Genomic DNA, 18,386 nt, shown 5'->3' with positions numbered 1-18,386 from the left:
ATACATGTAGATGCAAAGACTTGTCATTATGTGACTTAATTGTAAATCAACACATTAGTGTTTTATAGATGTTTAGCTATACTAAGGCATTTAAAAGGGTAGATGAGATGCTGTGTGAATGATATCTGGCTTCAGTGAAAATGTATGAATTGGGGAAACGACAAAAGACAAAAAAAATGTAATTGCTGTTACTAAAAGCTTTCATGCCATTTGTATAATGCATAACACTCAAACTGAGAATCCAAAGATGAAAAAGTCATTGAATGGTAAAAAAAAAAAAAAAAAAAAAATTACTTTAATATAGTAAAACAGATATGAGTGAGTAGTGAAAAGCATTAGTCAGTAATGTAACCTTGATGTGAATCAAGATACTGTATATACATACAGAGGGGATACATGAATGTTCATGCTTGAAGCTTGTTCGCTCAATCTCTAGGTCACTATTTAAGCAAATATGTGATATTTTATATGTTACCTGCTTTGTACAAAAGGTCAGATTATTTATGGATCTTATACCTTCCACTGAAGCAGGTGTTCGTTTTGAACTTCAGGATTTACACAAAAACTTGTGAAGTCTTTTGTGCCCACAAGCATGGCAGTGGTAAGAGAACCCATGTGAGTATATAACTTCACCAAAATAGTGAGTATACATTGAGAAAAGGCGAGGACCATGTACTGATCCTTATGGGACACCCGTGGAGAGTCTGCATGGAGCAGATGTGGATTCCATTCATGATACCAGATATAAGCAACCTTCTAGGTCAGAAGCAAACCATTCCTGTGCTGCTTTGTGTATTCCAAGACTCCTGAGGTTGGAGAAGAGAGTATTCTGTTCTACTGTGTCAAACTGCACCAAGCTATGTATATAACCTGGCTCCCTGAGAAGGAAACAAGATGCTGCCTCATGACTGACACTATGGGAATGCTTCATTGAGGAATGCTTCATTCTGTTTGCACACACGGCAATTTAAAGGCTAGGATAGGCCATGTGATGAGGGAATATGCGCCAATAAGTCCATGTAAAGGCATCTACATCACATTACTTTAGCTTCTACTTGTCTGATGGAAGCATGAGTGGACACATGGGGTGTGGCAAGCAACACCTTGTTACCAGGGAACATACGTTACATATGTAACCTTGTGTAGTTCCCTTTGAGGGACCTCAGTGCTGCGTCATGAATGATGTTATGGGAACAATACCCACGCCGCCACATGCCGGTCAATGTTTGTCCCATGGGCCATGAGAGAGCATGAGCAAACTTCGAATAGAACATCAATTAGACCTGAAGGACCTGGGACCCTGGAGTGGGGTCCAGGTTCTGGATATAGAACCTGATAAAGATGTGTGGAGAGGCGAAGCAATATCGTGCACCTGGGTAATGGCCTCTACTACCCAGCCGAGCACTGCTTGGAGACCAAATTGCCCTTGTTCCAGCTCTCAAAGCAGATAAAAAGGGAGGAGGACTTACCTGAGGGTTCTCAGGGCCCTTACCAGGCAAAGGAAGTGCAGCCTCTCCTTTTCCGCTGACTCACAGGGCGGAGGACAGAAGTCCTGCAAGATGACCAGATGACCGGCCATCCTGGGCACTTTGGAGACTTGGAGACATATCCCACCCTGGGGGGGACTGATAGAGCCTGCAGATCTCTTACTCTTCTAAGGGAGGCCAAGGCTAAAAGCAGAGCTGTCTTTAGGATCAGAAACTTCTCTGAGGCTGATTCCATGGGCTCAAATGGAGCTTTCAGCAGCCCCTCTAGGACAACAGAGAGGTCCCAGGAGCGGAGGCATGGTCTGCAGGATGCCCTTGTGGTTTGCAGCAATGACGGCCATGTACACTTTTAATGTAGAGGGGGACAGGCCCCAAAAAAGAAGAACTCTGCAAGAACTCCAGCACTGTAAAAAACAGGCAGTGAACTGACCAAGCTAACCGCACCAGAGGCAAAAAAGCCTCCACTTCAGAGCATACAGCTTTCTAGTGGATGGATCCCTAGCATTCAACAGAGTCTCCACCACCTCAGATGAGAGGCCTGCCTCTAGTAACTGGTTCCCCTCAAGGGGCCAGACCCACAGCTTCCAACTAGGGGCACAGGTGTAAGAATGCCCACTGTGCCTGAGAGAGGAGATCTTTCCTTACAGGAATCTCTCAAGGAGTGCCATCTAGGAGGGGCACAAACCAAATTTGAGCAGGCCAGCGATGATCCACTAGAAAAAGGTAGACTCAATTGTAGCACACTCTGGCTAGGACTTCTGGTAGCAGAGCTACTGCGGGGTCCCAGACTGCCAGGTCTGTACCAGAGCAATTTTTGTCCCAGGGCACATAAACTGGGATGCAGACTTCCAGTTGAGGCAGTTGCTGAGGGCACAAACACAAACCACCCTGATGATTGATATAGAAAACTACTGTAGTGCTGTCTGTGCACACCAATACATGTGCCATGAGAGATGAAGGCCCACCCAGAGACCCTGTGCAGTGTAGCTGTCCAAGACCGCTCCACAGCCCTAAAGCAAGGCATCTGTCAAAAGAGTCTTGCAACAATGACACGCCCCTAGAGTGGGACCCAAGGTCAGGAACTGGGGTCTTTTCCACATAAAAAGGGTATGAAGCCCACAGAGCATAACCCTTATGGCACTGAAGGGTCTGAGGGGATGAAAGCCTGCACCCTTAACCCACAGCTGGAACAACCTCATGTGAAGCAGACCCAAAGGGATAATGAATAGCTTTCACTGCTGACAGTATGGAAGCCACCTGATGCAACAAAGTACCCTCAAGAAGGTGGTTCTTTGAGAAAGAGAAACTACACACTTCTCCAGTTTCAGCTTGATGCCACAGCATCTCGATGACTGGATGCCATGGCCTTCGACTGGGCGAGGATGAGCCAGTAGTCCAGGTAATTCAGTACACAGGTGCCCTGGAGAAACAGAGGTGCCAGGGCAGCATCGATGCATTTTGTAAATGTGCATGGTGACAGGGCTAGACCAAAAGAAAGAACACAATACTGGACCCAGGACCCACTGCACAAGCGTAGGAAGCGTTCTCATATCATAACAATGTTATGCTACCTGTAACATTGTTCAGTATGACCGGTTTAGTGGTGGGTCAGTGATGGTCTGGGGAGGCATATTTATGGAGGAATGCACAGGCCTCTACAGGCTAGACAATGACACCCTGACTGCCATTAGATATTGGGATGAAATCCTTGGACCCACTGTCAGACCCTACGCTTGTGCAGTGGGTCCTGGGTTCCTCCTGGTGCATGACAATGCCCGGCCTCATGTGGTGAGAGTATGCAGGCAGTTCCTGGAGGATGAAGGAACTGATACCATTGAATGGCCCCCTGACCTAAATCCAATAGAACACCTCTGGGACATTATGTTTTGGTCCATCCAATGCTGCCAGGTTGCACCTCAGACTGTCCAAGAGCTCAGTGATGCCCTGGTCCATATCTGTAAGGAAATACCCCAGGACACCATCCACTGTCTTATTAGGAGCATGCACCGATGTTGTTAGGCATTCATACAAGCACGTGGGGGCCATACAAACTCCTGAGATCCATTTTGAGTTGCTGCAATGAAATTTCAGCAAAATGGACTAGCTTGCTGCATCATTTTTTCACTTAGAAAGTGTCTTAGAATTCAGCCCTCTGTCAGTTGATAATTTTCATTTCCATCAAACAACGTGGCATCCTTTCGTTCCTAACACATTACCCAGGTCATATCAGTATAGAGGAGATCTCTATACTGATGATTTTCATGATTTTTATAAAGATGATTTTCCCAATTTTCTCTCATGGAGATCTGATGTGTTTCCAAGGGTTCCTTTCATTTTTTTGAGCAGAGCATCAAAGCTGTTTGAGCCATAAGACATTTGATTATGGTTGTGTTTTTTTCAGGATGCTGTATTCATGAACCTGATGGAGTTTTAACAGTCTGGTCACTGTGAGCATTTATCCTGTCCAGAGAGATCTGCATCTCCTGCAGTTTATATCTTACTATACGTGTTTTTAGCTGCTGTGGTTCTGCTAACAGTGTGTGGAAATCTGCTTGTCATTATCTCTGTTCTTCACTTCAAGCAGCTTCATGCAGTGTCAATGCTGCTGCTCTCTCTGGCTGTGTCTGATTTCCATATTGGGGCTTTTTTGATGCTACTGGTGTTCATCTAGACAAGTGAGTCATGCCATTTTGGAAATGGTTTGTGCATGTGTGTTATGATGATTGCCTGTTTATCCATATATGATATTGTTCTCAAACCCCTCTCAAATCCGTTAATGCTGTTAGTTAAATGTAAGGTCAAATGATATATATTTTATCAAATTATATTTTGTCAGCTGAAGGCCAAAGGTTAACGGGTGTAATGATGTTTGTAATGATGTTATTAGATGTACAACATGGCATATTGCTTCATCTTTGTTAACAAGATACACATGCCTAGATATGTAGACAAACATCCCCTCAATGAACAATGACCAAATATTGTTATCATTTTCCTTCCCACACCCCAATTTTCTTTTATGATCCTGACCAACAGAGTGATACAGAATCTGTAAACAATTAGCACTTGAATGACACACACACACACCAATTCCATTAAACTGATGACCATCAGCGTGTTGTAGAGTCTGTGATAGCATTTAGCATTTGAAGAATATACAGAGACACACAGACATACACACACACACACACACACACACACAAAAGACACCCCCACCAAGTTATATCTATGAACCTCTCTCCTGTCCACTAGATCGAACCCTCCCCTATTACTGACACTTACGGGTCACAATGGAGCACTTCTGAATTGCACTTTTTGGATTTTATGGACTTAAATACTGCTACCACACTGCTTCTTCCCAGCAAATTATTGTTAGTTTACTGCATACCAAGTTATATTCTCCATTGTCTTTTGATTGTGTTTTCTGTGTATGACCCTGTGCTTGTTTTCTGATGTTGTGTTTTTGCCCTTATTGGATTTCTTTGCTCTATGGACTGATCTCTCTGGCTTTGAACTTAGTGCTTTGTTTTCCTACTCTGCCTTTGTCATACATTTAGTATTATTCTGCTCTGGTTGTGGTATTAAACACTGTTTAAACCGCAAATGGATCCTGCAGTTGCTTTGTTACAGGATACTTTGCCACCTTTGGGTCCAGCAGATTTACAACAGCTTCAGGCCATAGTGGCACAGCTAGGTCAAGTCATTACAATAAATGCAATAAATGCACCTTCATGCTCATATTACTCACTGAAAAAGCCCTTGATTGGGCCATGGCAGTCTGGGATGGGGATACTCACGTGAGAAACTCTTACACCCATATCGCCCAGTTACTCTGTGATGTCTTCAAATACCCGTTTGAGGGGCCACAAAATTCAGACTAGTTACTCCTGCTCCACCAGGGATCTAGCACCGCACTGAATATGATGAAACATTCTGCACCCTCACTGCTCAGAGCATCTGGAACGACAATATCACTTTAAACCTAACTTGCATGCCGCAACAAGGATTTATCTCTGGTGCAATGCATATAAACAACCATTTGTATCAACGATCTCATTCATAACCAGATCCCTCAAGCATACACTTAGTTTAAACCCTCCCTGAATCGATACATCAGAGACATTGCAAATAGGCTGCACCTGATGATCGTCAGTGCCAGTGATATGGACTATGTTTCTACTGTGGCCAAGCTGGTCATCACTGCACCGACTGCTCAGAAAGACTTCCCAGCAGACCCTCTAAGGCAGGGGTTCCCAACCACCAGGTCATGGACCAGTACTGGGCCATGGATCATTTGGTACTGGGCCACAAAGAAACAATAAACTTATAATTTTAAATACATAACTTAAAATTATATGTATTTTAATTAAAATAATGCCACTTCCATTTGCACCTCACTCCTGCATTTGATGCAGTCATAGGTTTTTCCATACATCAGTAATGCCGAGTTCACACTGCATGATTTTAGCCCTGATCTTTAGTCACCGACAAGTTTTGCAAAGTCACTGACAAATGCCTGAAATCAGAGGCAAATCGGAGCTTGTGCACCCGAGTGACAATCAAGCAGTGTGAATTACCAAAGACGTGATCTAAGCGAGTTGCCAATGCATCGCCAAGGCCTGTGAAATATTTGACATGCTAAATATCTGGACCTGCTGAAAATCGTGCGGTGTGAAAGGACTGACTGAAAAATACTTCTGACTGGAAAATACTTTGCCTATGACTTACACCCAATGAGAGTGCATGACACAGGGCAGCAGGCAGTTCGGGGAGTTATAGACCACAATATCAGCAAGCATGGAGCACAATATTATAGTTTAATAGAGTTTATAGGTTTTTATAAAAAAAATAGTTATCAAAATAAATAAGCTTTGCAATAGCATCAAACAGAAATAAAGCAGAAACATTTGCTTGACCAGCCGCATAAGCAGAAGCACAATGCAAAATGATTCTTTTGTTCAATTATGCAGAACGCACAATCCTTATTACCCATACAGACCATTTGGATGGCAAACTTTTTGCGGGGTTCCATTTTCAGTCTTGCACAAGAACTCTGTTCTCACATATGATCTTGCATTATTTCCTTATTATTTCTTGTGTAAGTTTGGTTGTAAAACGCAGATTGTGTAGATTCTTCCTATTGTGAAGTCATGCAGTGTGAAACCTCCTGTCGCTGATCCATTGTGCAGTGTGAACACAGCAACGACTGAATGCTACCCCAGAGAGTCGTGCAGGGTGAAAACAACTGTGATCCGACGACTTTGCAGATCTTTCAGTGTGAACTCTGCATAAGTCCACAAGCTAACCCACGCTAAAATGACCCAAAAACAAATGTCACTAGAGAGCTCCACCTATCAATCATGCTGCATTGATCTCCTGCCTAATTCTGCCCCTCCCAAGAATCACATCTATCTGATATCTGCCCCAGAAACAAGGCCTTTGGATGAATACTTTGAAGAAGCATTGTCATTGTGCTTTATCTGCCCCTCTAACTCTGCAGCAGCATCAGACTTTTTCTTCATCAAAAAGGATGGCGGATTGTGGCCCTTTAAAAATTACTTGGATTGAACGGCATTATGGTAAAGCACCCTTACCCTTTACCTCTGGTACCACTGGTGTTGGATCAGCTTTGAGTGGCGTGGATATTTACCAAGCTGGACCTGAGTAGTGCATACAATTTGACCCAGATATGAGAGGGAGCTGAATGGAAAACGGCCTTCATTACCTCACAAGGCCACTATGAATACTTAATCATGCCATATAGACTAAATAATGCTATAGCAGTTTTCCAGTTTTTTGTAAATTAAATTTTCAGAGACCTTTTAAACCAGTGCATTAACATTGGCCCTTATGTGTCCCATGTATATCAAGTATTACAATGAATCCTACAACACAGCTTATTCATCAAAGAGCAAAAATTTGAATTCCACCATCACACAATCACATTCCTGGGGTACGTCATCAGCAATCACGTGGAAGCACGTTCTTTACATGGTTCCAGTTTACAGTCACCTACTCACCCAGATCAAAGAATGGTAAGGCCAATGCTTTATCATGCTGCCATGACCCCACCCTCGTGAAACCCACACTGGAACCCATCCTACCCTCCCCGATCATAGTCGCTCTTATTTGTTGGAATATTATGAAGGAGATCTGTAGGGCCCAGCAACACAAACCACCACCCCAAGAATGCCCCACGACACACCAATACCCATCCATCAGTGAACCACAGAGTGGGTGCACTCGTCTCTGACAGTTCACAGTTCACCTCTCGAGTGTGGAAGGCCTTCTGCAAAAGATTGGACATTAACATAAGCCTGACCACCGGTTACTGCCCTGAATCTAACAGACAAGTAGAACAGCACAACCCGGGGCCTTGCTGATATCTTCATACTTACTGCAGCCAGGAACAACAGAGGTGGAGTGAGTTCATCCCATGGGCCGACTACGCCCATGATTCTCTCACATGAGTGGCCACTGGCCTCATGCCATTTCATGCTGTGTGTTCTGGGCAATCAACTGCCACTGTTTCCATGGTCATGGAAACCATCAGACAGCAGTGGATGACTGGTATCTTCAGAGCAGAGAAACCTGGGAAGTGGCCATGTACATCCATTTATCACATCTCCCCATCATTCCACATTTCTCTCATCAAACCTGCCCAGACTAGGGAAACCCCAGATGACAACAGCGGACCCCTGCCATCCATACAAGTGTGCGGCTTCCCAACCTACCTAGTCCACATAATCCTAGACTCATGAAGAAGGAGGGGCCACTTGCAATATCTGGTCAATGGTCATGGGTAAATGCTAAATGCCCTGGCCCTAGACCCTGGGGCCGACCCAGAAAAAGAACATCTAGAGGTGTCCCTGGGGGGAGGGGGAGTCTGTTACACATACTGTCCTGTGCACCAGAGAAAACCCTCCCCCGAGTACTGAATCTTCCGGGTCATGACAGAGCACTACCAGCTCACTTCATGCCAAGCCATATTCTCCTTTGTTTTTTGATTGTGTTTTCTGTGAATGGCCCTGTGTTTGTTTTCTACCGTTTTTGTATTTTGCTTTTGTTTTTGCCCTTATTGGATTTGTTTGCTCCAGGGACTGATCTCTCTGGCTTTGGACTTTGTGCTTTGTTTTTCTACTCTGCCTTTGTCATACATTTAGAATTATTCTGCTCTGGTTGTGTTATTAAACACTGTTTAAACTGCAAATGGATTGCAAATGCTTCGTTACACACTAGGTTTGCCACCAAATACTTTCTTTCTCTGCATGTGAAATATATTAATTGTTTGAGCGCAACTATGGCCACTTGATGCACTGAAAAAGATAAAATCTACTTTAGAATAATTTTTTTTTAATTTAGAGCATGAAAATATTCAGGATTGGTTTCTTTACTGTTGGCTTCTTTTGAATGCAGAATCATCAGTTGCAATGCTTTTCAGGTTATCTGGACTGGGACACATCCACTGGAGCAGTGCTACTGAGACCACAACTTTTGATCAGTGTGACTGGATTGTAAGGACTACATTGTTAGAAAGGATTTCTTTTCACCAGAGGCCTACAGAGGGAAATGGGACATATTGCATCAGAGCAACAAATTTGTCCAAGAACCAGGTTTGAATAATTAACAATGAACAATTAACCACCGATACCCCATGTGACACCCCCAACCAAACCCCCCTACCCCCTCGATGCTCGCACACACACACACACACACACACAAAAGCAAACACTTCCAAAAATTTGACATTCTGGTGTCTGCCAAGAGATTCCAAGTGCCCAGATTGTTTGAGGGTATGTAGCTCAGGATATTGTTTTGACAGTCATACTGTAAAGTGAGGCTTCAGTCAAGCAGCGGTGAAAATTATTGGTGTGAAATGGGTTTCTACGTCTAAGTTTACTGTGGTAAACTTGATACAGATACTGAACATTGCTGTTTTATACAACTGCCAAAGAAAGAATAAAGGTATAGGAAATAAGTCTTTTATGATTTTGAGACTAGACCGGAAGTGGGAACTCATATAGCTAATTACTTATTCTGTTTTGACTTTCACAGAGAGGAGTGGGTGTGTCTTCGAGTTTTGAGTATATGAGTTAACATGAAACCTACTTTTTTAAAAATAAAATTTGCTACACCCTCTACATGCATTATGGCCATTTATACAAAAATCCTTGTGTGGTCCAGAGGCATTAACTCTCAGTGCCAGTCCCAAGTCTGGATAAAATGGAATGGGTTGCATCAGGAAGGGCATCTGGCAAAAAATCTGTGCCAAGTATGTAGACCAGATGATCTGCTGTGGTGACCACAGGTAATGTAATGTTAAATCATTGTTTTAAAATGAGCAGGAGTGTTAAAACCTTAGAGGCTGGTTTCCATAGATCAATAGTAACAAAACAATCGAGCACCGGCCTTTGCAGTTTGTCTTTACTATTTTAAGATCCCACTGAGCTCTAATACAGCTTGTAAAATTTTCCTAAAGATCCATCAAACTGGACAGGCAGACCAGGTCCACAGATTCACAGTAGGACAGGATCATAGGAAAAACTCTGACACTCAGTGCCTCCCAGAGCACAGTCAGCAATGCCTAAAGCTATGATAAAAAGCTTAAAACATAATCAGAATTGGCCCCAGTCTTGCATTTTGAACCTCAGGTAGGTAATAAAGAGGTAGGACAGGAAAAATTATTGGGAAGAAAGTTTGACCTTATCACCCTTATCTTATAAACACTCCTCTGGCTGCTATGTAAAATTTTGCATTGATTATAAAATTGTAATATTGACCAATAAGATATCCAGGTTTGTCATAATAAAATGATGTTATATAAAAATAGGTGTATCTAACAATATGTAAAGCTTCTTTATCAACAAGTGATGGCATCATATCTATCAAACTGTCAAACAAAGTTGGGGGTGTGAACAATTTCTAAGCTATAAAAATATCAGAGCTGGCTTAAGCTATCATTTTTTTCTTTTGAATTTGCACTGTTTTGTCTAAGAAAGGCAACATTATTCATCTTTTGATCTCAATCTCAAATGGAATTGGCTTTTTCCTGCAGGGCTATGAGGAAAGATAGGAAGACTTACTCCATGCGCTCAACGATGATCGTAAATGCAGTCTCTCTTGGTCTGCCGACTCATGGGATGAAGAAACAGAAGGTTTGCAAGGTGACCAGGCAACCTGCTGTGTGCACCTTGGAGATGTATCTCAGCCTGGGGTGCAAAATGGCCTTGGCCATACCTGAAGCAAACTCCAGACAGAAGGTGGTGGCTGACAGAATCTGTAAGAGAGAAGTCAGGGTTAAAAAAAGAGCTGTCTTAAGGGTCAGAAGCTTATCAGAGGCTGACTGATAAGATAAGCTACAGTGGTAGGTTCTAACACATCCCCAAGACCACAGAAAGTTCCCAAGAGGGGTGGCACAGTCCCAGAGACCATAGTGTGCCTCAACAGGGAGGCCCTCTAAAACAGGTGTGTGGTTTGCAGACCTGATTTACCTCCTGAGTGGGACTCCTTGGGAGATTTCTGTCAGCAGGGACCGCCTGTCTCAGGTGCAGGCGGCGATTCTCCACCCCCGCCTCAAGATATGTAAACTCTGTGTCTGGCCCCTGAGGGACCCGGTCTTAGACTCTGGCCTTTCAGCTGAGGTTGTGGAGACCATGTTAAATTCTAGGGCTCTCTTCACGAGAAAATTGTATGCTCTAAAAACGGAGGCTATCTCAAACCTGGCTCACTTGGGTCTGGTTTGCAGACCAGATTTATCTGGAGCTGCCATACTCTGGGCCTTAGCTCCTGCCTTGACAGCAAGTCCACTCTCCTGTTTTATGCAGCCTGGAATATAAATTGCTCCCAGTGAAAAAAACACACAAGCAAAGACACACAAAAAACAATCATACAAGCAAGAAACACAAGAATATCAACATAACTTATAACATAACAACAAATGTCTAAATAAAATGGAAACCCATGTACAGTTGATTTCTGGTGACCCAGCATTGACTTTCACTTACAACACTCGGTTATAGTACTGAACCCAAGGTTATAACTATATAAGGAACTACCCAGCCACAGAGGGATTTACTCTCAGTGCCAGTCCCAAATCCGGATAAAATGGGAGGGTTGCATCAGGAAGGGCATCCTGAATAAAACCTCAGCCAAATTAAATATGTGGACCAGAGGATCCGCTGTGGTGACCCAGAACAACAACATACAACTAGCCTTTTATCAAACAGATTTATTCAGCCATGTTTCGGATGGAACAATCACATCTTGACTGTGCCCAAATATGAATCATTTTAGATATCAAACTCTGAACATTCAACATTCCCTGGCTGCTATGTCAAATGTTGTATTGATTATATAAAATTCTGTTATTAACTGATAAAATGCTCTGGTTTGTAAACATACAGTAAAATTATGTTACATAAAAACAGGTGGCCAAACAATATGTAAAGTTTTTTTTTATCAACAAGTGATGACATCATCAAACTGTCTATCAAACTTGGAGGCGTGAACAATTTCTAAGTTATAAAAATATCAGAGCTGGGTTAGGCTATCATTTTTTCTTTTGAATTTGTTCTGTTACTGTCTTACAAATATTTAAAAAAAAATTTTTAATGTACATGAATCAGTCTGATCGCTGTGAGCATTTCTCCTGTCCAGAGATCTGTATCTCCTGCAGTTTATATCTTACTGTACGTGTGTTCAGCTGCTGTGGTTCTGCTAACAGTGTGTGGAAATCTGCTGGTCATCATCTCTGTTCTTCACTTCAAGCAGCTTCACACACCAACCAACATGCTGGTGCTCTCTCTGGCTGTGACAGATTTCCTTATTGGTGCTTTTGTGATGCCGCCGGTGTTCATCTGGTCACTCGAGTCATGCTGGATTTTTGGGAGAGATTTGTGCATGTGTGTCATGATGACTGCCTGTTCCCATATATGATATTGTTCTGATTGCTATCGATCGGTATTTGGCTCTCTCAAAACCCTTTATCTGTATGACAAGAGTGACTGTGAGGATCAGCTGTGCTGCAGTTGCTTTTGAGCAGTGCGTGGTTGTGGTCTATGATTTGGCACTCTTGTATTTTAATGGAAACTTCATGGGATTTGTAATATGCCCTGGAGAGTGTTTTATCATGTTAAATAAGCTGTGGTTTATAATCTCATATATTCATTTATATTTCCACTTTCTGACATAATCATATTGTATACTCGAGTTTTTGTGATTGCTAAGAAACATGCCACTGCTATCAGAGAGCTTAATAATCACACACGGCCTAAAACACAGAAAATCACCTCACACTCCATGAAATCTGAGAGAAAAGCAGCTAAAGTCCTCGGTATTTTAATATCTGTTTTTCTTGCTTGTTTACTTCCATATTTTGTTTATAGTCTGTTAGGTGATGTTATTCAAATGCCGGAGGAAACATTTCTGAAAGTTCTTATTGTGTTTTGTCTTAATTCTACCTTGAAACCCCTCATTTATGCCCTGTTTTACCCGTGGTTTAGGAGAGGCATTAAGTTAATTGTAACTATGGAAATAGTCCAGATAGACTCTGCATTAATCAGTGTTCTTTCATGATTCAAAAATGCATTTTCAAAGATACATGTTAGATGTGAAAGTTAATTTATTATCAGTTTTTCCACAATGTGCAAATGTTAAAATTAATTATGATATATTCTAAATGACTAAATGCATGTTACTGAAGTAGCATGTATACATATACAGTAGTGTGTAAAAGTCATACAAACAATTTTGCATTAATCAAATGGCCATTCAGTGAGGATTATTATTATTTGTGGATAAACAAGAACAATGAAGATTTAAGCAGTACACAAATCCATTTTATATAAAGCACTTACTGTATCTTTGGAGGCCAAGTTCTGTCAGATTTCATATGATTTTTAGTCCTGTGTGTGATTTTCTGTTAAAAAAATTTTCATCTATCCTTCATTGTAGTAATTATTGTTATTTCTCATAAAATGTACACACAAATTTACTTAAACACTGAAAACAGTATGAAATCTGCATATATATATATATATATATAAATGGCCTCTGGTGGTCTCTCGCTTTTTCACAGTACTGTACAAGTATGTCTGCCAATACCATAAATCTGTAAAATATATCAATGCAGTAATGCTCTCCTTCTCTTCATGGTCTGTTCTTGACTCTAGAGTGATAATCTGGCTCTTCACTCTCAGTTTTTATGTCAAGGTTTTTCTGTCTGTGATTTTTCACTGAAAGAAAAAAATCCAGATTCAGAAACCTGATTCCATTTCCCAGACCAAAAATCACATTACATGTGAAAAATACAGGTTTGCCAGTTAACAGTACAACAGGCAACTGGTTCCAGCAATTTGCCCCTGGAAATGGCTGATAGGTAAACTACCCTAGGTCACAGTAGCCTACTCTAGAACAAGTAAGGCTACAGGAGCAGTTGGAGGATTGTGTACAACATCTTACTGTCTGGATACCAGGTAAACCTTGTATGTTATAAATCGATTTAAGAATCCTGGATGTACTAGAATAGTATCTAGTATCAATCTAAATCATTTCAGTTTAATTGACTTAGCTTCACTGTTACTCTCATGAATCCTCCTTACAGCTTTTATCTGTACTCTGTGCTGAGCCTATGTGCTAATTGTGACATTTCTCATTTCTTTTTAAACAAATTAATCTGGTCTTCTTGTTCTTTCAGATTTTTTTTATAGTAGTGTGATAGAGATAGCATCCTTAGTTTATGTAGTTGCCCTCTAAGCAATCTGACGCAAGGTTGTGGCTATTGATTTGATTTGGGTCATAATCTCATTCACATTCAATCTCAAGCACTTTGTGACGAAGGGGGTCAAAGCGGTCGTCAGTCAAAACTTGTTTTAAAATGTGATTTGACAACACTAAAATACAAGTTACTTCTTTTGAATGAGCAACAAATTAATTTATTTATTTCAAATGAATTCTATTTGTACTGTAGTACTTTTAACAATTTCCACAATGTAGCTTTACAGCAAAATATAAATTCAGCATATACATTTTACATGTATAAATTTATCCATAATAAGCAAACCAAAGGTGATGGTAGTAAGGAAAAAACTCTCTGGAATGGGAATTTATGAGGAAAAAAACCTGAAAGGGACCAGACTTAAAAGGGAGTCCATCTTCATCTGGCAGACACAATAAAAAATGTTGATTTGCTCACCAGTCTAGATGGCCCACTTGCTCACCTATTCGCAAAATGGACAGGGCTAATGGGGGTCCATTGGGGGAGGATTAGTGGGCAGTTAATAGGTTTACACTTTAAACATTTGTGTACTCATCTGTGGCCACATAAACATCAAATTTATGTGTGTCATATACTGCTCTGGAAAAAAAAGAGACCTCTGCAAAATAATGAGTTTCTTCTGTTTTTTCCTCCAGGTTCATGTATTGGTGAACAGTTTTGTTTCATTTTTTGTGAACTGCTGATAATATTTCTCCTAAATTCAAAACATAACTATAGTTATTTAGAGTGTATATTTAAAGGAAATGACATGACATCAAAATAACCCAAGATCATGCAGTATTTGCAGAGCTTTAATAACTCAAATAAAACAAAATGCAAATAATTTGTAAACAAATTGTGTTAATGCTTTGGCTAAATATCATTAAGAAATCAGTATTTGGTGGAATAACCCCGATCTGCATGAGTTTTGGCTCCATGATCTCCACCAGTTTCTCACACTGCTGTTGGGGAACTTTATATCACTCTTTTTGCAAAAAAGCAAACAGCTTAGTTTTACTTGATGGTTTGTGATCATCCATCTTCCTCTTGATGACATTCCAGAGGTTTTCAATAGGGTTCAAATCTGGAGATTGGATATATATATATATATATATATATATATATATATATATATATATATATTTATATATTCATACATACTTCCTTCTGTACACACATTATGAGTGCCTAATATATTTTACAAACCTGGTAAAAATGCATGACATCATATTTCCAGCATCCAGTTGAATTTGGGGGTGTGACCAATTTCTACACTATAAAATAGTCCAGATGCTTAAACAATAATTTATTTTGACAATGAATTTGAATCATTATCATTTTACATTGCAAACAGTTGATATCTAAGCTTTTATATTGCTGTATATTTCTTTAAACAGTATATCGATGAACCTGACGGAGTTTAATCAGTCTGATCGCTGTGAGCATTTCTCCTGTCCAGAGAGATCTGTATCTCCTGCAGTTTATATCTTACTGTACGTGTGTTCAGCTGCTGTGGTTCTGCTAACAGTGTGTGGAAATCTGCTGGTCATCATCTCTGTTCTTCACTTCAAGCAGCTTCACACACCAACCAACACGCTGGTGCTCTCTCTGGCTTTGTCGGATTTCCTCATTGGGGCTTTAGTGATGCCATCGATGTTAATCTGGATGATCGAGTCATGTTGGATCTTAGGGATGGATTTCTGCATCTGTATAATGATGATTGGATATTTTCTCACAAGCCTCTCCATATATCACATTGTTCTGATTGCTGTGGATCGATATTTGGCTCTCTCAAACCCGTTTCTATACACCAACAAAATCTCTGTGAGAACAATGTGTACTATGGTTTTTTCTAACTGGTTTGCCTGCGTGATATATAATATAATGCTTCAGTATTTTAATAGAAACTTCCGGAATATTGTGGTCTGCCCTGGAGAGTGTTTTGTCACTTTAAGCGATGTTTTGTCTGCTATTGATCTTGTAATAACATTCATATTTCCATGTGCTGTAATAATCATATTGTACACTCGAATTTTTATGATCGCTAAGAAACATGCTACTGCTATCAGAGAGCTTAATAATCACACACGGCCTAAAACACAGAAAATCACCTCACACTCCATGAAATCTGAGAGAAAAGCAGCTAAAGTCCTCGGCATTTTAGTGTCTGTGTTTCTGCTGTGTTTACTTCCATATTTTATTTACAGTTTATTAGGTGATCTTATTGCATTTCAGTTAGCATCTTTTCAAAAACTCATGTTTGTGCTTTATCTTAATTCCACAATTAATCCAGTTATTTATGCTCTGTTCTACCCATGGTTCAGGAGGTGTGTTAAATTAATTTTAAGTCTGCATATATTCAAAACAGACTCTGCTTTAATAAAAGTTGTGTAACATAATAATTTTCAAAGGAAGTGGTAAGAATATTTATATTACTAAAAATCACAAAATTCTTAAGTGGTTCTGTTTTTTATAAACCTATTTTGCATTACTGACTATGAGAGATGTCATTCTATAATGAGGACAGAGATTAGACACTGGTGAGTGAGATTTATTTAAACAAGTCAATAAATAACAAAATAGACTCTCAGCATGGTATAAAGTTGCTTTATACCCAGCAAACATGAAAGAAAATCAAGCACGTTAACCAGGAATGACAGAAATACATTAACAGCTTTTATATCAGATTAGAGCAGCAACAAAGGAGAACACAGCCCCTAGCTCCAGGAGGGATTTGTACACACTGGTTCTTTGACTAATTATGGATGCCTTTATTACTCTAAATAATCAAATACTATAGTACATACTATGACTAAGACATTTAATAAGTAAATGATCTGAAAGAAATAGATTTGCTTCAAAACATTTTGGATTTGTAATAGTATTTTAGCATGAATTGAATTTGCCCCCCAAACTACATCAGCCTGCATCAACCCAAAAAGGAAAGAAAGAAATACAGAGAGAAGCATTATTGATTATGATTTTAACTAGTTTAACAGACCCAGGACAGGAAGGATTGTGCTTCTTAGATGTGCTTTCATTGCAGTACTTAGATGTTCTACCTTTGACCTTTTTAGATCTCCATTCTTACAAAAGCAAAGTTTAGAATATTGGAAAGTATCTGGCTATAATTTTATCAGTCTTTCCTCATGCAAAAGTGCAGTAAAACACCTAGCTCTTTGCTGCAGGATTTGATTCCGCATTGCTGAAAAACTCCACAACCAAAAGCATAATTCTAAAAGCATTAAATATCTATTTTGAAAATGTTGGGGTGTTTTGATGCTTTGTTCAAGTAAACCAGTAAGTGCGTGTGCTTTTAGGCAGCACCTACTGACTCAAGATCGTTTTTTTTTAAACGAACCTGTCAAGAATCAATTCATTTATCTTAAAAATAATTTTTTAAAGGAACATGATATGCCCCTTTCTAGGTGAAAAATAAACATTTTACTAAAAGACACACAAAAAGTGTTAAAAAGGAAAAAAAAAATCTATTGTTTAGTAACCTGTTCTAGGAGGGAAAAAATAAAATAAATATATGTTACTTATGTTACCTTATATATTTTTTAAAGAAATATATATTAGAATGCAGACTGAAACATCTAAAACTTTTGCTTGTGTTTTGTCTTGATTCAACCATTAATCCAGTTATTTATGCTCTGTCCAAGCACAAATAACTTGGACGTGCAATAAATTTATTATTTCTCTGTGAATATTCCAGACTCGAATAGTCTTTTCTGATGCCATGATGCATTTCACTGCCACAACACCAGATGGCTCACTGCACCATTCTTGGACTTTTCTTCCCTTGTCAAGCTTATTTCCTGGTTGGACATTTGAAGCACATTTGTTTTAGCCCAAGGCTAAATATGCCAGAAGACCTTCACATTTGTTTTCAGTCGTGTAAGTTCTACAGTTTGATTTTTGTGTATGACCTTGCATTTTTCTTTGTTCTCCCATTTGAATGATTTCCTTGGACCTGGGTACCTGTCTGATCTCTGCCTAGCTTTTGATTGCTCTTTAGATCTCCCTTCTGGTATTGCTGATATAATTCTGTGTATTGATCTTGGCCTGAATTGTCTTGTATTACTGAAGGTTTAGTTCACATGACAAGGCCAGTTTTTGAGTGCTCATGCTTAACAAAGCCG

General features: G+C 40.1%; 2 protein-coding genes across 4 annotated transcripts in view; both read left to right on the top strand.

Annotated features, from left to right (window-relative positions):
* The first annotated feature begins 15,645 nt into the window (after nucleotides 1–15,645).
* On the top strand, nucleotides 15,646–16,635 carry LOC131355009 (trace amine-associated receptor 13c-like). The gene has a single exon (XM_058393176.1). The coding sequence runs from the start codon at nucleotides 15,646–15,648 to the stop codon at nucleotides 16,633–16,635; it is 990 nt and encodes a 329-aa protein (XP_058249159.1).
* Nucleotides 16,636–18,024: 1,389 nt separating this feature from the next.
* The window catches only part of LOC131354587 (trace amine-associated receptor 6-like), a 181,287-nt gene continuing 180,925 nt past the window's right edge, over nucleotides 18,025–18,386 (top strand). For all 3 annotated transcript variants that reach the window (XM_058392441.1, XM_058392440.1, XM_058392439.1), the window contains exon 1: nucleotides 18,025–18,141. The gene's annotated coding sequence lies outside the window, so the exon portion shown is untranslated. The remainder of the gene's footprint in view (nucleotides 18,142–18,386) is intronic.

This window comes from Hemibagrus wyckioides, linkage group LG06 (genome assembly GCF_019097595.1).
Source record: "Hemibagrus wyckioides isolate EC202008001 linkage group LG06, SWU_Hwy_1.0, whole genome shotgun sequence".
NCBI lineage: Eukaryota > Metazoa > Chordata > Actinopteri > Siluriformes > Bagridae > Hemibagrus > Hemibagrus wyckioides.
The sequence above is the reverse complement of the archived record's forward strand: the minus strand, read 5'-3'. Positions and strand labels throughout refer to the sequence as shown.

Excerpts from the sequence above, each read along its gene's own strand:
- LOC131355009 (XM_058393176.1), top strand. The coding sequence starts at position 15,646 with ATGAACCTGACGGAGTTTAATCAGTCTGATCGCTGTGAGCATTTCTCC.